This window comes from Anguilla anguilla, chromosome 10, assembly GCF_013347855.1.
Source record: "Anguilla anguilla isolate fAngAng1 chromosome 10, fAngAng1.pri, whole genome shotgun sequence".
NCBI lineage: Eukaryota > Metazoa > Chordata > Actinopteri > Anguilliformes > Anguillidae > Anguilla > Anguilla anguilla.
Window position 1 is genome coordinate 9428564 of NC_049210.1, and position 21665 is coordinate 9450228.

Sequence of the window (21665 nt, forward strand, 5' to 3'; positions counted from 1 at the left end):
ATTCTGTACACATTGCACACACGTGTGCATGCACACAGACATGGGCAGCTGAGATGCATGTTCCTTGTCATAGTGGGGGATAACTCATGATTAGACATGGGGAAGGTGGTGCCTGATGCCCTTTGGCAGCTAAGGTCCTGTGCTTGTACACTCACCAGGGATAATACTGTATGTTTTTATAACCTCTCAGCAGTAGGGAAGCATGCACTCGCGTGCCTGTTGAGTGACCTGTATGAGCGTTATAGCACAAATCAGTAATGCTACCTATGACGAATGCGCATTCTGTTTAATTTTGACACTTTTCTCTATCCACGACACGTGCCTGATGTGCATTTCAATGAAGTAGTATCGCAGTGTCTGCTTTGGCAAGAGAGTATATGAGAATGTGTATTATTCCAAAGAGAATGTTTGGGATTCAGCTGTTAAACTCCTGAAGCCTGTGCGGGCACCCGCAAAATGCACTGATTTTATGTGTATGGTGGGCAATTATATGATTGACAGGTCATTTATCCACCACAGTGCCTTCGGTAAGGTCAATAATCAATACTTTCTTTCCTTCATTTTCTTTCTCATACAATTATTGCGAACTTTGCCAGATTTTCCTCAAACATATTAAACTTATAAAACAAAACCCATAGGCATGGATATTTTTTTTTGTCCTTGGTCCAACACCAGACCCAGTATGGCCACCAAATGTGTTTTTCAGAGTTAGCAATGCAATTTCACAGCATTCAGTGATTCGTCTCTCATTTGTGACTTTTCAGTCATATTCTAGCTCTGTCACACTGGTAGTGATAGCTCCAGCTCCCAAGACCTTGAGACATTTTTATTCTGCATAAAATATTTTTGTTACCCTATTCCATAGGCCCTGTTCAGTATTTCTCAAACATGTAACTTCACAGAACATACTGTTGAACATTTGCAAGCATTCTTTCATTCCTCAAACGTTTGTGTCATATCTTGAGCATAATCAGCAGCTGCATCCTTAGCCATAACAACATATCACCAACTATTTGGTTGAAAGGCTTGTGGTTGTCTACCACTTTTAATCTGGTTTTTCCATATAGCACAAGAAGCATACCCTGTAGTTTGACGTCCACATATCTTAGGGTATGTTCCCACAGCCCGACTGCATACTCATGAAGGAGGAGCACCTTGAGGAATTACAGCTTTACATCTGTAAATTTTAGCACTGGGCCACAAAAGGTGCCACATGTGGCATATTGATTCCTCTGGAAGGAAGTGGCTCTCACCAGCACTCTGTGTGTGAGTACATGGTTTAAATGAGGTTGGTTGCTATATTTCTTTGAGTACAACGTGATATCACAGTTTGGCAATACCTGCTGTGGTTTTGTTCTCCTCAAAAGCAATTTTGTTCTGCTAACGTAAACAGTGATTTGTGGGGCGTCATCCTCCTTACCTCTGCATTTGGGATAAGAATGGCTTGATGACTGAATTAACGTGAAATATATCTGCTTATGCAGGATAATTTTCTCTGTTCACTGAAGAAAGGAAAAAAATGTTTCTGAACTGTTTTCTGGATCAGAGGTATCAAGGGTCAGTTGCAATTATATAGATGTAGTTAGGCAATGCTGTGGTTGTTCTGTAGGTACAGTAACCATGTCCAACATTATAATCTCAATTGTGCCCATTATCTGAAATAGAATCAAAGATGTTTATGATTTCATATGTCAAGAATCAGATATTGAACACATAATATCTATCTAGGTACAGTAACTGCTTATTTTCATACTGTCTCCTTTGTATGGTACCCTTTTTTGTCTGTTTTTGCTCCAACTTTAATTCCTTTTTTCAATTTGCTTTAGTTTGAGACAGTGCAGTGCATTCTTAGCCAAGAAGCCCAGAACGATTCTGCTTTTAGGTAGATGCCAAATTGTTTGTTCCTAATTTGTTCATTGGTATCCAGTCATGTGTAACTCGGTTCCAAGTTATGTCTTTTTAAATAAACTGGCATTAAAGCAAAATCACATCAGCCTTTAAGAGGTACAGTACACTCAATGCATTTCAGTATATGACATGTTTATTCAGTGGTATCTTTAGAGATATTTTTAAAACAGAAATTCTAAATGAGGACTTGTCTTGGGTTCAAGTTGTTCATGAATATTACCAGACTAAATAAGGCTTCAGAAAAGCATGTTTTGAGAAAAACTATCAAGATGTTTGCAATTTTACCTCAATCCCTTCCATACTCTGGCTCCTCCTATGGTTTCAGGGTTAAGTCATGGTTGGCTACGCCTTTAATTTTCTGTGACAGCAGTGATCTGCATTACCACAATGCAGCTATACTGCGTGCTGAAGCGATCTCCATTGGAAAGTCTGTTGGTTTACCACTTGTGCCTATGGCTCCTTCTAGAGCTGTCTTGGTGGTGGGTGGGAAGGTTTTGTTGGGGGCGGGGAGGAGGGGGAGGGGGGGTGCTGTTAGTTTCCCCTCTGCCTCTGTTCCCTGAGTGAGCTGCATCTACATGAATCGATATTCCAGCTGCAGCACTTTCCTCCCCCCCACTTTGGAACCACCCCCCCCCCCCCCCCCCCCCGCCTGTGAGGAGAGAAACACGGCACAGATGTTGGAAGAATCTCTTCACTTCTGTTCCTCTGCCACAGAATCGTACCTTCGTCAACACGCTGGTTTTCCGCTTGTTTTTGAAACAGGCACGTGAATCCCTAACGTGAACCCCAAAGGAACAATTAGGAGCAAAGAAGTTCCCCGTAGCCTTGAAGAAAGAACACGTAATGTCTCCCCAGCTTTCCCTCATATTCACACGCAAATAAATTAAGATAAACAATTCAGAGCTGTTGTGTCTTAATTTCTGATTCAGTTCGGTGAAACTGGAAACACTTTGTGTTAAAACTGTGTAAACTTTGTGTTACTGTCATTTCTGACTTCAGCATAATGAAAAGGTAAGTTTTAGTCTAACACAGGAATTCTGAAGCTGAGCCAAATGTGGTGTTGTTATCGTCTGCTGCGCTGTTTCCATTTTCTTTCTCACAGCTTGTACTTTCTTCGTTGTTATGTGTTGTTCTAAAGTGGTTCTTTTGATTATTTTTTCAATTTAACGTAACTGAAACTGTTTCCTCACTTCATTTACCCTTTCCATTAAACTGGGAATGAAGTTCCCGTTCTGGTTAAAGAAACGGGGGTCAAATCCTTCATGACACTTTATAATGAGAATGTGACTTGTAATATGTTCAGCTGTTACATTCATAGCTATTTTAAAACTGATTATATTACTCTATGTAGTCTTCAGGCTTCTGTACCAGCAGAGCACATGCTTAACACATTAAATCCTTGACGCTAAGCATGACATGCTGAAAGGATAATAAAGACTGAAATTGTGTTCTCATTAAACACTGATGAAATGTTTATCGTCAAAATAAACAGGAAGAAGAGTATAGCGCTTCACAGTAAAAGCTTGTTTGGCTCGTTCAAAGGAATGCAGCCACAGATATAGCGAAATAGCGCTCTGAAAAACAAAATTAAATAGCACAGCTGAGAATTAGAATAAAGTAAACACTAGTCAGTTGTTTGTAGCAGGGAGCCTGTCTGAGTCTGTTTAAGCGTAACTGGTTCCCCTTGGCTGTTAATCTGTCACTCTTTTCATTCAGGGGTTGTGGTCTTAAGTATTTAAAAAATAGGAGAGGTTTGCTTCTCTGCATGTAGTCTTGAACCCACTGCCCATTTGGGCTTACGCGATCAGAAAACAAGTCACACTCTCAGTCTAATACGTTTTTTAGGTTTGGTCTAAGTCATATCCGTGGTGCAGATTGAGTTCTGTCCTCTATAAATACATTTTGCTCAAGCAGGTGGGAAAAGCAATGTGTTACAACCGGTTGTGTGTGCCCAACACAAATGACTGCAATCTCCTTTGGCATCTTGCACTGAGGTCTATTTCCTCAAGTATATTGGCCTGCAGTTGAAAAAACATCCCACAGTTGTCAAGAGAATATTGCAATGCAACCAATATTAATAATGTTTTTACACCATGTTTCCGGATTCAAAATTATCATTAATACACTTTGTGTTAATACTATTACTGTAATTTCTGACTTCAGGATAATGAAAAGTTAAGTCTTAGTGTAACACAGGAATTCTAAAGCTGAGCCAGATATTGTGTTGATGATCATCTGCAGGGTTTTTATAGCTGCTGGTGTTTCTAATTTCTTCCTCACATCTTCTGTTTTCATCATTGTTATATATTGTTCTGAAGTGGTTCATTTATTACTTTTCATATTGACATAACTGAAACGTATCCTTGCTTTATTAAAATACAACTAGCATCAATCAAAATGTTCCCTAATTCACAATGATTATTCATGTAATCAGTGTTAGTATTATTAATGTGATTTTTTTTTCAGCTTATGTCTTGTCTCACAGAGCATGTGCTCTTGAATTGTTAGGCTTTCTAAACATTCTGTAGGCCCCGCATGAGATGTTTGCTTTACATCAGACTGTTTGTCCTTTTACACTAGTCACAGTGATGGGGTCTTTCAGGATGGTCTGAGCATTGTAAATGCAGTGCATCTGATTGTCCTGATAGCAATGTCAAGCTGCCAAGGCATGGGAAAACCCCCCTCCATTTGCTGCATTAGTTCATATAGGTTCTTTGCCTGTCAGTGCCTGTCTGCTTTTAGTTTGAGATAAAGCTTTCAGGCCCCAAGGTACCAGCTGTCTGCACACTTCTCAGCTCACTGGATACAAAACTGACACCCAAGAAGAAACTAAGGGCAGCATGAGTTATTTGCTTCAATAGTGGCTTTGGGGCAGTGCTAAGTGGGAATGGTTTGGTTTTACTCACTGCTAAAGGGATGGTTTTCTGCCAGCGAAGCTTGTAAGTGGGTTAGTCATGCCCTTATAGATTAGCTATTTGGAGCTGTTTGGCTTTTGGAGCCAAACCACTTACTGTGCTATGGCCATCAAAGGTCATTTAGGGGCCTTGTTTCAGTGTACTTGTAGATTTGCCAATGTCTTTCATATCTAGAATATTTAATAATTTTTTTTTTTTAAGTGTATGCTGGATAGCCATGAAACATATGTGAAACATCTTCAGTGACTACATGGTAATTTGGAAAACCAGTCCCTACTGGTTCTGTTGACTTTCAGACTTTTGTTTTAATTAAAGTCACATGGGTTTATCCCATCTGTTTGGAATCGAATAGAACTGAATGATTTAGACTCATCCTTGTTCTGTGATCTATTTTTTGAGGTCATTAGAGACTGTTCATCGCAGCGCTGCTGCTTTTGGCATGGCGGAATCTGTGCATTCTGTCGGACTGATGCTATTTCATGAAACCCCATTTCCGTTGATGAAGTCATGCTATGCTACTTTGGGTTAGCTTTTTGTCTTGGGTGGGTGCGCCAAGCCTTGATAGAAGAAGTGCTTGGGCCAGCTCCACAGCTTGGCTGAGCAGTTGGAAGCCCATGTACAGTGATCTTCTCCGGTTGTGACCTGAACTGTCACATAACGCTGGAATGGGGGTGTTTTTGTGTGTGTTATTGCAAGTAAAGCTGCTGGAAGAGAGGTTTGTGGGCGGAGACTGATCATGTAAAAACCTGAATCATAAGAGAGTGAGTGGGGCTCCTCACCCCACTCAGTAAAGACAGCTAGACACGCCCTGTAACCCACTGAGGGCTCATGACTGTGGTGTTGCAGTAGAGGGGACGGCATTCAGCCGGTCATTGTTAGTGTTCCCTGTCGTCACTAATAGTTTTTTCTGTGAATGCTGGCTATATAATGTGTATAATGTAAAATGGGCACTCAGAGGTCCAGCAAATTAGTATGAATCTGACACCCTGAAGAATCTTCTGTGAGTTGATGAAAGGGTATTTTGGCTGCCTGCCTAATAATAAAATCATAGATTGTTGTTTGTTATCCTTGCTAAACTTCTAAAATCTTAAAAATGTTCTTTTGTCACTTATCAATGTTATCATATATGTAACCTACAAATAACTGGAAAACAGTCATTGAGATGTCAGTTTAGGAAGGGTTTGACCACTTTAATGTGCTAAATGATACATGATAACAGTGGGATTTGTTTTTTGTCCCTCCAGAGTCTGAACCTCCAGGTTGAGGACGTGCGAATCCGAGCCATACTGGGAACCTACCGCAAGCGCATCCCCGTGACCGAGGGGTATGTGGAGGTCAAGGACGGGGGCAAATGGAAACAGATCTGCGACGAGCACTGGACACTGATGGACAGCCGGGTCGTCTGCGGCATGTTCGGCTTCCCTGGGGAGAGGAAGTACAATGCTAGAGTCTACAAGTGAGTCGGGGTAGGGGGGGGGGAGGGGGACACAACCATATGGAGGACAACAGCCATGTGTAGGAAACCAGTGGTGGTGCGATGCTATCTTGAAAATTCCTTTTGTGATTTCTATGAAACTTCCACTCGCGCTGGCTTACTAGATTGTTTTGGAACTTGCGGCAGGGTGCAGTGCAAATTCGAGACCACCTGGATGTTGTGCTAGTTCTAAGCTCTTTTCAAAGTCTGCTAGATAAATAATCATTTTGGAAAGGTGAGGGCAATGGGTGTCATATACAGAACCTTTTGTTAACACCCATGTGGTGCTCCCCGTTGCCTTTGAAGAGCCCCATTCAGTTCAAAGATTGACCTCTGCCTGGTAGTGATAAGGAACGGGGAAGGACAGTTTCATTTGCAGTCATGAATTAAGACTCAGGAAAGATCAGTTGTTCTGAAAATGACTCGAACTATGGGGGGAACATGTATGTTCCTTCAATCCAATGACAACATCCACAGCTGTGAGATACTGGCTGCTCTGCACTGCATGATGTTCTTAATTAATGAAAGATGTCTTGTTTTGACACAAGCAGCATTGCTTTGTTCTGATGAAGGGGTAAACTAACTCTCTTTAGCTTATATTAATAAAAAATAGATGCATTACTAAGTATATATATATATATTAATGTTAAATGTGGGTCTTTATTCAAGCTGTCAAGGATTTAACCATTTTAGTATTTACTGTCTGGAGGAAAGGTTTTTTTCATCTTTTTTTTGCACGGCATGGACCTCACAAGCTCACACTGGAGGAATTCCAAAGACATTTCTTCTGCAGAGGGAAAAAATAAAATTCTGAAAAATGTTTGTAAAGAAGCAGCTCATGTTTCAGCTTTCATGTCTTTTAATGTGACCTTGAAGGGAATTCATTTTATTTTATTCATGGGTTTACTGTTCAGTTTTTAATAGATCAAACCAGTACATTCCATCCAACATTTGTAATGGTGGACCAAGCGAGATAAATGTGGAATCCTTCACAATTTACTGGTGAAAACCTATGCTGAAATTCTGCTACCAGTAGAGTTTCTCTCTAAGTTGTTCGGGAATTAATCAAAGATGATGGAGAATCAGAAATTCTGTAGACACCTTTTGTCTTTATGTTTGGCTCAGCGTGTGCTTAAGTTAACCCAAAGATGCTGCCTTCCGCTGCAGAAAGGTTCGCTGCTCGGACCTTCATTAAAGTCGATCGGTCATGAAGAAAAGCATATTTCTTTTGGCCCCCGGGTTGCGGATGTGTAAACAGGGCTCAGGCACGGGGGGAGTGCAGTCACGGGGCAGGGCGTTAAACCGAGCGAGCTACGTGCTCGCTCGCACTGCTTGGAACGCAGTGTCTGCTTTCGTGGCCTGGCTCTCATAGCAGGCAGGCCGCAGAGCCAGGGATTTCTCTTCTTTTAATAACGTCTGCGCTAAAGCTGCTGGTGCCCCTTGTTTGAGGGCCAATTAGAGGGGCAGAGCATGGGAAGTATGAGAGTTATGCAGCTAGAAAGAAGAAATTTGTAGTAGCAATGTTTTTTTTAGATTTTTCTCTCTAGTGCAGTTAGTCACATTCAAAGCTGCTGCCTATCATGGGAGTTTCTAACAGTTCAACAGTAATACAGCTGCGGTTTAAATCAAACAAAGGACTCAAGTTGTTCTTGTTTTTCTCTTTTATCATGCCTGAAAAAAATCTCAGTACCTCCATCACATATTGGATCTATATCCTTATATGTTGGACGCCAGTTTGGAAAAAATTCCATAAAGGCAGGTTCCAGATTAAAAACCAACCAACCAACCCCTCTTCTGCCTCACTATGGGAAAGGAATCGGCTTACATACCTTATAACGCCAAATGAAATTCAGCAAAACAAATCTCAGGGCAGCAGTGATTGACAGTTTGTCTTCTTGGTAAAACTAGCTAACAGTTGTACCCTGTGTTACTAATGAGGGCCTTGTAACTTTAACTGACTTCAGAACAATATTGCCTTTTCCAGCACTGTAATGAATAAATAGATAATATCCATACTTACGCAACCCAGTGGTTGGGAACAGGAAACCAAGCTGAAATGGTGTGGAACGGTTTGAAAGGCAGATGATTGTGCAACACAGCGGGTTCTTCAAAGATGTTCATGTATTTGTGACACCACCACTTTTGTGTTCTTTTCTTAGGATGTTTGCCCGCAGAAGAAAACACAACTACTGGGACTACTCTGTGAACTGCACCGGGACCGAGGCCCACCTGTCGAGCTGTAAGCTGGGGCAGGCTCTGCTGGAGAAGGGCAACGGGAGCTGTGGCCAGGGCATGCCTGTGGTAGTGAGCTGCGTCCCTGGGCGCGCCTTTGCCCCGACCTCTATGGCAGGCTTCAGGAAGGCCTTCAGGCAAGAGGTAGCTATCTTCAGCTAATGTTAGCTTTATTATACACATACTCACTGAAATATGGCTGTGCCCATTGTTGTTCACCTGTAGCAGTAAGTGTACTAACAGCATTCTCTCTCTCTCTCTCTCTCTCTCTCTCTCTCTGCAGTTTGAAGGGTTTAAAGGTAACAGGGTCATGGGTAAATGCTGCATTTAGCTATACTGGCCATGTATGTTTTTTCAAATTTTGATCCATATCCCTTAAAGTATCTACAAAAAAAATTCCCTCATTAAAAGTAAAAAAAATATGATTTTTATTATTATTATTTATTATTCTAATTCTTGAAAAGCTTTTCAATTTTTCTTAAGTTATGCTATTTGAACATTTCATTTCCAGATATTCCCAGATGTTTTCATTATTTCTTGACGGCCAGTAATAGTGAACTACTTTTTTCCTATCCTCTACCACGTTCATTTTCTGCTGTCTTACTATGTGCTTTTGGAAACAGTTGTCGTAACATTTGTCTTGAGCACCACCGATTCATCTCGGTGGAGCCAATGACACATGCTTTCGTGTGTTTATGATTTTGTGATTACTCATCACCTTTAGAACAGTGGCACATTGTGATGCGGTCTCCTCAAAAGTGATCTCATCCTCGCCTCTCACACTCCATTAAGCCCTAGTGCACGGTCACGTTCCTCAGCCCAGTTTTCCAAATTGGCAAAAGTCTTCCCCTTCCCCCCTTTAAAAAATGCGCCACGCATCCTGTCATTAAGACGACATCTTGACATGCCAGATTTCTGTTCTTTTGATGAATGAAGCAAAGTCTGCTCCTTCCATATGCAGTAATGTATGACAAAATATGTAGTCGACATATTGTACTTGCCAGCGCTCTAAAACTTTAACTCATGCACATTTTTGCTCTCTTGGATTCATTACATAACTCCTTCAGAAGAGCTCAGATGGATTGCAAAATCTATGTCTGTCATTCTTAGCCAAGGGTATGAATCCATGTTTATTTGGTCTTTAAAACCATTGCTCCCGCCTGCCAAGATCAGTCACGTGGAATAAATGGTGTTGGGCCACGTTGAGTGAACGGCCTCCAGATTTATCGCTTTGCCTCTCAGATGGATTACATAAGGTGAATGTATACATCAGCTCTGTCTGAACGGCCATGTGCTTCTGATGGCCTTCCAGCTGTATGGTTCTGTTGTGCTGATGTGACCCCAAAAGCTTCAGACTGAACTACATTTTAAAAGGAAAACAGTCAATTCATAGTGAACTGGAATTCTACCTGATTCTTCACTTACACTAAGAGCCAAAATAAAGGTTAACAAAATAAAGTTAAATACAATTTATATACTTTTACTTGCTCATTAGATTTCCTATGTGATGACCACCTTTGCAAAGTACAAGCAGATACTTTCAACCAATAAGGACGTAGGCCATGTTCTCTGAAGTTCTCAGTTTATCTCCCTCTCCATGAGATTCAGTTTTTACTGTCATTGCCATGAGGTCAGATTCCTGCTATGTGTTTTATCTGCAGTTCAAAACCTAGGCAAAGTTTTGTATTTCTGCCAGATGGCTTTGACTTTCAGAACTCAAAAATATTATGCCTAGACACACCTCCACTTTCTTCGGTAATCATGATGTAAGGTTTCCTTTTATTGTTTACATAGTCGATTGTTCAGAAAAATAGCGGTTTTAAACAGGGCCTCAACTAAGAAATATGAGAATACGTTTTGCTCCTAGCAAAGGGTAGAATGTTAACAGGCTTTAATGGGTCTTGTTTTTTTAACCCCTGACTGTATGTCATTATTCCATGTGAAAGAATGCACTTCCATGCATAGTAGTGTAAACTGAGACTTCTGTGACTCATGGTCACAGATGGCGAATGTGTTTGTTTCTTTAGAAAAGAGTGGAAAAGGCCTCTTGCAGAACTGAGTTGGTTTAATGCTGACGCCTAAGTTTCTCCTCCCACCTTGGGGCCGGAGAAGTGTTTTTCTTTTGAATTATTTTTTTTCTTTTGATCTTATGTATTCTCCTATGTTTTGCTTAATTTCATGTCTGGAATGGCTACGCTTGCTATCTGGTTTACCCGAAACAACAAGATTAAGGGGTTTGGGTATATAGATCCCAGTGCAGGAGCTCACAGGACTAGTAGGTGCTCAAGCATGCATACTGCAAGCTATTAATAACTTGGAGGCTTTTAGCCACATCTGAGCTGTTTGGAGGGGTGGGGGGTGCTGTGTGTAGGACAGGAAAGTGGAGATATGATTTTTTCGTGTTTTGTATGTATGTATTATAAAGTGATCTTTGTAGTGGTGGCAGTAGTTTATCAGTAGTTTAAAAAAAAATCAAATTCCTCCCATTTTGTTTCTGCAGCAGCCGCTGGTGCGCCTGAGGGGCGGGGCCATCGTGGGTGAGGGCCGGGTGGAGGTCCTGAAGAACGGCGAGTGGGGCACCATCTGCGACGATAAATGGAACCTTCTCTCCGCCACCGTAGTGTGCCGAGAGCTGGGCTTTGGCACCGCTAAGGAAGCCCTGTCTGGTGGACAGCTGGGGCAAGGTGGGCCACACCCTTCACTCTCCATTTGCCTAGCCTTTAAGAACTGATCTACAGCGTCAGACCGTATGCTTCAAAATGTCTGCATTTTTAACGCATTCTACATTTTCACGAATGACTCCGGAGGAATTTCTTGGGTTTCCTGCATAATTTGCTCTGGGCTGTCCATCAAGTAGGCCATTGTGGTGATTTCTGCTTTGCAGGGCTTTGTGAAATTTTACAGAGAATTGTCAAATGATAACGAGGGGTGCCGGCATCTTACAAGTGGACAGGCACGGCTGTCCATAGAAAACATTGACAAGTTGGTCCAAAGCATCCTAAAGGCTTTTCCGCCTCCATCTGTAGTTTACTGAGCACAAACTGTGAACGGTTTCCATGGAGCTTTATGACAACAAACAATAGAACCGTGTCGTTTGTTGCAGGCTTCCAGAACCAATACAATGCGTGGTAGCGGCACAATTGTTCATTTGATTTGAAGCACATTGTCTCCGGCTTGTTGAATATGAACAGATCCCAGTGTTCCTTCACTCAAGGGGCCCCAGCATGTGAAGGAGAGGAAATGACCATGCAAAGGTCTTCTGTGCTCAACAGCTGTAGAGAGACACCTAATCGGTCTAGAAGGTTCTTGGTGGGTAAATGAGTCAAGCTCTGAACAGGAAAAAAAGAAAAACCCAGCAAACATTCACCCAGCTAATTCAGCTACACATCCAGACATCTGCTGGCCAAATGGTGGAGAAGGAGACGTCCAGAAAGTGTATGTTTTCCCATTTTTTGCAGGATATGCCTGCAACTCTTGCACTGATATGTTGGGCTTTTCCTGAACTTGAAATGAGCAGTGCTCAACAAGACGTTCGGGATCTGACTGAAAAATTCTTGACGGGAGCCAAGGACTTTTTCAGAGCACTTCTCTAACATTGCTCTGAATTGGAATCGCAGCTTTGTTTGTGGTTTCAGGACCTTTCATTTGAGAACAAGTTTTTTTAATTAAATGCCTTGTGGGTGGTTTCAGTTGTACCATATTTTAATGGATCGGGACATATTGTCTATGATCATATATCTTTACTATACTGGCTGGTAATTGTTAGGCTCCCTCCTGTTTGACAGGGTTTAATGGATTGTTGGCTTCAATTTCCCTTTGAGCCAGATGCCTGCTGGGATATTTGTAGTTTTACAGCTGTACTACAGCACTAAAGTAAGGACGTATGGCATAACCTATAACTGAGAAGTGAGTAGGACTTCTTTTCATATTCTCGCTGACCTTCTTTGGAACCACGCTGTCAGCAGATTTAAGAAGGAAAGTGACCCAGATCCTCAATGCCTCACCTGGTTTCATCTGTGCTTGTCACACCTGAGTAAATTGTATGTTTCTATGGCTTAAGGTCATATTTCTTTTTCCCCCACCAAAACCGTGTGCCATTAACAGGAGTAACAAGCATACTTTTTGTCTGTTTTCCGAGTACCATCACAATAATTACCGTGGAAACCGTAGCTGTCACTCTATCCCTGAGCCAGAAAAGTGGCAGTAAATTCCACAATAATGGTACACTGAACTCGGAAACAGCAGGAACCGGGAAATCTTCGGGAAAGCCATTTTTCAAAAGATTTACACTCATTTAAAAATGGGAGAAGACAATGACTGCTATACCAAATGTTACCACTCAAAGCCAAGTTGGAAATTTTCCATAAAGTGGGGGAAAAGACAACAAAACATCCTGTGGCTCCACTCTACCCAGACAAAAACAAGCCAACAGGACAAATTGCAAAATAATCAGTGTGTTTATTGAGGGTTGTGATACATGTTTCCTCACTCTTTTTAACAATTATGTTAACTGCCTGTGTTGTTTGCTTGCTGCTGAACTTGTGTTTAGTCTTTGTGAAGTGTTTCTGAATGATATCATCAGTCTTTCTGAATGATAAAAAAGAATGTATAAACTAATACTGACAATGATAAGTATGAACATAAAGCATTAGTCTAGATATGCACGTAGTCAAATCTGACAAACAGCTCCCATCCAGTTATCCAGATTTTAACCCCTTGATAACAATAGAGATGTTGTTAGTTGTTATACGTTCTTGGTTTGCTAAATGAACAAATGGTCCAACAGAAAACTAAGCATTGAAAGCCCTGAGCTAACCTGGTCGTCTTTGTTTTTTGTTGTTGTTTTTTTGGCCAGGAATGGGCTCGGTCCATATGAACGAAGTGGGATGCTCTGGATTCGAGAAGTCGATCACAGAGTGCTCCTTCAACAAGGAGTCGCTGGGCTGCAGCCACGAGGAGGATGCGGGAGTGAGGTGCAACGTTCCCGCCATGGGCTTCGAGCAGAGGGTGAGAGCCACGGCCTTCACACCACACCAACCGTTCGCTCGTTCTACAGGGCCGAGAACCATTCAGAGAAATAGACTGCAGTGCGGTTTCAGCCAAAGGGCATATAAATTATAGCAAATGGCAGCCGTGACGGTTTATTCTATTTATTCTCTGAGTGATCTCTCAACACCAGGCTGTCAATAATGAAAATAATACGTTAGCCATGAGCAAAATTATGTCGTAAAATTATTGGAGAAACAAAAAAAATGTTACACGCCTTTAAATTGCAAATAAAATTTTGAGACAAAGCGCATTGTGACTGGATTGGGCACTATGTTGTGCAATGGTTTCTTTTCATGAACCTTGCTGAAAACAGCTGAAATGTGCCCACAGTTTTCCGTGAACTTGGACTTTTTTGGAGTTGTTTTCTCTTTAAGTTCTCAGAAATCTGAAATCAAATAATATGACATATCCCACAGCGTGGTCTTAATAATAAGGCTCTTCAATAAGGGTCACGTCGTCACCAAAAGCAGCTGCTTTTGATCAAATTAACAGCACACTGTGTGCTTAACTTTTCCCTCAGCTCCTTAAAGCTAATCAGACATTAGTTAAGTGCCTGGAACCTGCAAGATGTTAAATTGTTTTTCAAAATGTTTCCCTGTCTGTGAACTGTGGTCAGGAAGTGTTTATTCTCAAAGAGAGATTGCTGTGTACTGTGGTGGTTTGAAACACAACTGCATAGCTTGTATGACTGTTGTCTTGAGAGTGACACTCATTATATGTTATATGTCTCACTGATCATTTTAGCATATAGCTTATAAAGTGTTTTTTACTCTGATGCATTGATTTACTTTATAATGCACGGTGGCTTTCCTCTTACATTTGTTCAGCTTGCTCTAATGAGATCTTTAATGCAAGTTTGAATGTTTGAGTGTTTACTCTTGCAGTTCAAATATTTTCCTGTCTGTGACTGTGTGGTCAGGAAGTGTTTATTTTCCAAGCTAGGTTGTTGTGTACTCTACTGTGGTGGTTTGGAACACACATGCGTGTCTGCAATGCTCATTGTCTATATGTTACACGTTTCACTGTCAATTTAAGCAAACAGCTTACAAAAATTATGATTTACTCTGATGTATTGATTTACTTTACAGTGCAAGGTTGAATGAATGCCAGCTGTTTACATCTTACTGTAATGATATCCTTTTAAATGATGCATTCTATGCAATTAATGGTATCAGATTGCACGTGTAGATTAGGTCCCTAAACTCTGGATCTGCTTAACTCTGGTCCTTGAGGGCATTGCCTGCATTCCAGGAAATGAAGGATCCAAGGCAGTCCAGCACCTCTACTCTAGAGGAAGCTGAAATTGTACTGTATGGGTTATGCCACATGAGGAGCAGTATTAGGGGCTACGGTAAATGGAAAAATGTGGGTAGCAAAGCCACATTTTTGAGTTGTTATTCACGGGTGTTGAAAAGGAAAAGGTGATGTTTGTGGCTTTCGGGAGTTATGAGGTGTCCTTTTCTCCCGCCCGTGTCGTCTGCAGCTGCGTCTCAGCGGTGGGCGGACCCCGTTCGAGGGCCGCGTGGAGGTGCTGGCGGAGAAGAACGGGTCCCTGGTGTGGGGCACGGTGTGCAGCGAGGGCTGGGGCACCATGGAGGCCATGGTGGTGTGCAGACAGCTGGGCCTGGGATTCGCCAGCCACGCCTTTAAGGTGAGCCATACCTGCGCGCACACACACACGCACACACGCACACACACAGACGACACAGGACGCGGCCCTGCGGCTATCCCTTCTGCTTCCTGCGCGCTTTTATCTTACCCGCACAATCTAACCCGCACACCAGCGATAGCCTTTTCCCCCCACTAAGTCGCAGTTTCTTTCACACTTGCTGCCTCCCTTGCTTTTCTTGTCCTTTGATGCTGGATTGGATTGCAAAACCCTTTAATCTTTCCAAATTGGCTTTCTCTTTCAGAGGCGAGTGCCACGTAGCTCATTCCCTCATTAGCTTCTGAGCTGTTGAGGAGTCACATCGCGTTACTCAGTGGAATGCAGAATGCGTTGATGCAGTGGTGGTAATTTGTCTTAATTCAGACATGAGGACCCTCCTTTGTTTGGCGGTGTTCCAGCTATGGGTCTCTTTGTCTTGCACTTTTCATTAGGACATGAAGTGACATGCAGGACAGGGACAGGCCAAGGTCTTGCTTTTTCCGCACGCTCAGTTCGTCAACACAAGCTGGCAGATTGATGAATTGGACAAATGGTGAAGCCCTGCCAAGGACTGATAACTGTGTGAAGCCAATTTGCTTGCTTCAGTGATCCTGCATGCTAAGAATTCCTTGGCATGAGTGGTGTTTATGTAGTTTAATTGATCTAGTACCTATTATACAAGCCTGAGGTTCTTCTCAGGGTCATGTTATAGCCTCTTTTTGAATCACAGGGAATGGCAATAACTGATCCTCTCAAGAGAAGCGTCCTGTTTCTGGATGTGTTTTCGTCGTACATCTTGTTTTTCAAATATTTCTTTGCTTGAGCAATGAGATTTCTATACGATACAGTCTCCATATTTTATTAGTGCAGTCATGTGGATACATCTGTATGTTATTGCACTGATAATGTGCACTGGATGCACACTGTTTAATAAGCCTACGGAACCATTTGTTTAAAAAAGTGGTTTAACATACATCCTCAAATATTATTCTTACACTCTGTTTTCAAATTATATGGATACATACAGTAAAAGTGAACACCTGGGATTATCCATGGAGCTGTTCTGCACAGTTCTGAGAAAAATATATATTAGATATCAATAGTCTTTAACAAGCTGTTTGATAAGATCAGCAGTGGTGAAGACTCTTGGCTCAAACGCCTGGAAAATACCCTGCAAATCATGGAACCGATGAGAGGTTTTATGGAGATGAGTTTTACAAGTGGAAATTGTAATAATGGCTCAAGTACAATTTTGGGATGTGAGTCAGAAGGATGGAGGTTAAGCTGTTGTCAACTCCAGCGGCCATATTTCAGACATATTTTGGCAACTGTGGTATTCGCTATTCATGCTACTCCAGAAAATGGGACATAGATAGCTTTCCTGCTGTGAGGTGCACTGCAGACACCCTTGCCCGTTTTGTACGTTGGGTATCTGGTACTTCTCATTGACTGTATAATGATCATGCACTACTGTGAAATTATACCAGGCACCTGCAGCTGTAGAGTCCATTTGTTGACAAATGCCACTCTGAAACCCGTTACACTAATTAAGTACATTCACTAACTTGCATATGGTCATTTTGTATCCTGTGTCAGTATTTATGCATTGTTGGAATGAACAGAGCACACCAGCACCTCTATTTCCCCCAAATTTAACCGATGGCACTGTACCAGATTGTGGAGCACGCATGCATACTTTAAAGTTACCTGAAAGCTCAGTTGTGGTCTCTTGTCCACCCTCAACTAAGTGCTTCTGCAGGCACTGGAATACTGAACATGGAAAATATGACACTTAAAGTCTGCAATCTCCCAGAAGGGGAAGGGTGCAAACTACCAACAGATGGGGACTTGGCAAGGGGCCATCAACACATCACACAACACAGAGCCATTTGTTATTGTGGGAAAAACGTTCGTTCCTATGTTTGCAGAAATGACAAACGGACAAGTTCAGCTGTCTGCATGCTAAACTGCATGAATCACTTATTCAAGTGCTTCTCGTTTCATAATACCATCCTTGTTAGAGTGCACCACTTATGATAAAAAACATAACTTATTTGGTTCAATGTTGATATTAGATTTTAGGTATTTTGCTATTAATTTTATTTACATTCAATTACCTTGCTACCTCACCTTAATTATTAGTCTAAACCCTGCATGCAAGGCAGCATAGAAAATCCAGGAACAGGCCAGACACTGCCCAGTGAAGACAATGGGCCTATTCACGAAACATGTGTACAATCACTTTTGATCATAAACTGTGTATAAGAAGGTTTCAGAAATATTTAAATGATTCCACTAAAAATAATATTTTTTTCAATTGCATCAATGACGACTGGGTCTCACAGGGTTAACTGATTTGTATTGCCATGGTGAAAATATGATAAAAAATTACTAGACATGTTTTTCTGTGAAACAATGGCCCCAGCCTTAGTCCTGTTATTCAGTATAAATGCATGGACAGCGCCCTCTTGTGGCTGAGTATTTCCACAATTTATTGTCCATGAGCTATGTGTTGGCCTGGCCAGTTTTAATGGCAAAACATCTGCATTGCTAAGTGTGTTTACCTTTAAAAGTCAATTAGTGTTTTGAGTTTAATCTACCATGTGAACATGTTCATTCTGGATCTGTATTTCCCTCCCATCTTCCAGTCTGTGTTCAGATGAATATACATAACCGTATGAAGTCTATACTTTGTTTTGCGAGCCAGCAGTTGTTTGCAATGAAATATGTTCACAGATTGATGACTTACTGAATAACAAGGAGACATCAAAGCTGTGAAATTCTGAGCTGATCCATTCCTCTGGCATGTGGTGTAGCTGTTGTGCATTTGGTCCCCCTTGCAGGAGACTTGGTACTGGCAAGGAGCGGTGAACGCGGATGATGTGGTGATGAGCGGAGTGAGGTGTTCTGGGACAGAGATGTCCCTGGCACATTGCCTGCACCACGGAGCACACCTCGACTGCCCAAAAGGAGGGGCCCGCTTTGCAGCTGGAGTATCCTGCTCAGAAAGTAAAAACGATTCTGTCCCCTCCCTCCCCATGATTTTCCAACACTTGGACTGTCCCAACCGGGTGGAAATTTCAAATCGTTGCCAAGGGATCTGTTTAACAGCAGCGGATGGAATGTTATCAGGAAACATATTCAGGATTTTTTCATTAGCAGATTTGCAGAGTCGAAATTCATCATTTTCACGCTTGCATTGAGCTCCTCAATTTGTGACCTTTTCAGCACTAGTTCAGTCTGTTTCAACGATTGCGTACAGACACAGGTAACATACAGAGACCAAATTAACACTTATTCTCAGCTATGAAGGTAGAAGGTATACAAATGATCATGGTACTACTTAGGCAAATATACAGGCACATATCATTTAGCTCACTAATGCATGTGATAACTGTATGCCAGTAATAAGCAGAAATGGCATACAGTATCACATGCATTAGTGTGCTAATTTATATGTGTCTGTATATTTGCATAAGTAGCATCATGACCAATTGTATAATCACCACGTCGTGGATCAGTGTTTCAGCATCAGTGATTGGAGAGGATTAGGGCAAAAGCAGGAAGCTTGCACTGTGATAGTGCTTTGTGTCCAGGGTGAACTCACAACCCCCCCCCCCCCTGCAGCGGCCCCCGATCTGGTGTTGAACCCTCAGGCGGTGGAGCAGACCACCTACCTGGAGGACCGGCCCATGCTGATGCTGCAGTGCGCCTACGAGGAGAACTGCCTGTCCACCACCGCCAGCCAGGTCCCCGCCAACTCCTACCGCCGCCTGCTGCGCTTCTCCTCCCAGATCCACAACAACGGCCAGGCCGACTTCCGCCCCAAAGCCGGCCGCCACACCTGGATCTGGCACGACTGCCACAGGTTGACACCCCTCGATCATTAAAAAACCCCAGGGTGACAGAAAGGTTTTAGTCATCGTTAGTATCATTAAGTATATACAAAATGCCGTTATGTTCTTTGATTGTTCATTCATGGTTATGGCTTGATGCTGCGGTCCATGCAAATGAAAGTACTGTTGAAAATTCCACACCCTCTTCTTATGATTGCATGAGGGGAATGGTTCTATTACATGGTAGTAATGCCATTTTCCAGTCCATCAGCACCGTTCCTTGTAATCTAGCGTGTATTTATATCGAGACTATATGCACTCATTGACTCTCAGCTGTTAGTGGTCATGACGCCATCTGAGCAGCTCAGCCCTGGCGGTTCAATAGAGGCAGACAGACAGGAAACACGCTCTCATCGCTGTCATGGCCTGGCAGCATGCAGTAAAAACCCGCTTTGGGTTCCCTAGGGATTATTATCATTTAGCAATGCTAAACATATGTAATTTGGGATTACGTGTTCATTTTCTTTGGCTTTGGTGTCTGAGTGGTGCTGTACCCCTCGGTTTCAAATGCAAGCTTCCCATCAAAGTCAGGAACAGGAAGTTGGTCGGATTTGATATATGATATTGAAAAGGATTCGTATAGTGAAGCAGGAATATGCCATTTCCTGTCACAAGAGAAGGCGTAAGATCACAAACGTGATTAGAATGTTCTTAGCTGAACATTCTAATGCTGATGTAACAGTCACTACTGGTCATTGAAAGCAGTGGAGTTCTAGAACACCGACTTCGAATTTTGAATGAAATATTCCAAAAAGCCTACCCCTCAAAGGGTTAAATCCATTGGTGTCCCAGAGGATCCGACTGAAGCGGAGTAGTGTGGGGGGAGGGGGACAATACGAAAGTGGAAACTTTCCACAGTGGGGATTCACTTTCATAATCGGAGACCATTTGGGCTGCAGTCTGCTGTATTCAAGCCAGAATGGGCTAAACATTACTGTCTGTATTTAAAAAGCAGGCTCATATTTGAGTATAATAGCAGTTTAAAGTGAAAAATACCCGGTAGTTAACGTTTGTGACCCGCAATTCCCTAAGCTCATATTATCACAGTATACAGTAAACTCGCATTTTTAAAGTAGCCTTAATTGAGACACATATACTGGCGCCAAACGTCTGTAACATGGTCCAGTGGGCCCCTTGTCCAAAGCTGGTAGACCAGATTCCAGAGCTAAGGCATCCTTAGGTTTCAGTGCCCTAGAATGGCTGAAATAGCAGACATCACCCTAACCAGTGCAACAGGACAAAAAAGAACAGAACGCAAGTAAAATTGAGGCTAGCATGGCTAGGCGAGTTGTGGTGGCAGCTTATTTTCTAATGGCAAGACAGCAGTTAACACCCCCAGGTCTGGCCTCCCTCCCTAGGCACTACCACAGCATGGAGGTGTTCACGCACTATGACCTGCTCAGCCTCAACGGCACCAAAGTGGCGGAGGGACAGAAAGCCAGCTTTTGTCTGGAGGACACCGAGTGCGATGAGGGTGAGTGAGGCCACGCCCACCTCTGCATTCCCCCGCACAGACACACCGCAGCCCTCCAGAGATGTTCACTTGGCAGCCTATGCACACAGAACAGCCTGCAGAACACCGTGATCCTTTTTAGAACAATGCCCTCCGGGGCTTCGCCCCCTGCTGGTCGTGCAGGGAGTTAACATGGTGCTTTCTGTCAGCTTTCATTTAAATGCATGCAGGTATGAAACACTGTGATAGACGTTTGAACTTAAAACTTCTTAAAAAATAGAGACCAAACAATCTGAGAAAACTTCACATTTTATTTGTATATCAAAATATGAATATTTTGGTACCAGTGTGTCTTTGTAAAGGGTGATCAGATGCAAAAAAAAAAAAAGATACATACAAATTTTTTTATTTTTGTTAGAAATTGTAGGTGCCACCAGTTTCTCTACATTTATGCTACTCACTTTAACAGGCAGTCAGAAGAGAATATAATTTCACATATCATTTAAATGGTGAAAATAAAGGCCTCGTCTTCAAGTATTCAAGGATTTAGTGTCAGTCAACCAAAGTTTTTGCTCTGTTGTGAACTGGCCAGGCATTGAGAAGAAGTACGAGTGCGCCAACTTCGGTGAGCAGGGAATCACCTTGGGCTGCTGGGATACGTACCGCCATGACATCGACTGCCAGTGGGTGGACATCACAGATGTGAAGCCTGGGGATTACCTCTTCCAGGTGATTATTTTCTCATTTGCTTTGCTTTTCTTTATGGTAGGTTTATGTCAGTGTTTTACAAAAGCTAACCTGGGATCTGCATTAACCTCATCTCCCACAGATCATAATCAACCCAAACTATGAAGTGGCGGAGACAGATTTCACCAACAACGTGGTGAAGTGCATGTGTCGATACGATGGTCACAGAGTATGGATGTACAACTGCCATATAGGTGAGACTCTGATACTGCTAATGTCTCATCAGTACACAACAGATTTCAGAGGCTAGGAGAAGGCACTACCAATATGAATTCATGTTTTATGAATGACTGGAAAGTAATAACTAATTTGGCTAGCCTGAAAAATTTGATTTCAAGTTATA

The 21665-nt window shown here is 42.3% G+C and overlaps 1 protein-coding gene across 1 annotated transcript in view; it reads left to right on the forward strand.

Moving 5' to 3' along the window:
- The window catches only part of loxl2b (lysyl oxidase-like 2b), a 36554-nt gene that overhangs the window by 11059 nt on the left and 3830 nt on the right, over positions 1–21665 (forward strand). Inside the window, exons 4-13 of the mRNA XM_035379218.1 lie at positions 6068–6279; positions 8457–8673; positions 11030–11213; positions 13385–13536; positions 15062–15229; positions 18070–18235; positions 18854–19094; positions 20481–20596; positions 21168–21304; positions 21405–21516. Of these exons, the coding sequence (XP_035235109.1) occupies positions 6068–6279; positions 8457–8673; positions 11030–11213; positions 13385–13536; positions 15062–15229; positions 18070–18235; positions 18854–19094; positions 20481–20596; positions 21168–21304; positions 21405–21516 (1705 nt within the window). The remainder of the gene's footprint in view (positions 1–6067; positions 6280–8456; positions 8674–11029; positions 11214–13384; positions 13537–15061; positions 15230–18069; positions 18236–18853; positions 19095–20480; positions 20597–21167; positions 21305–21404; positions 21517–21665) is intronic.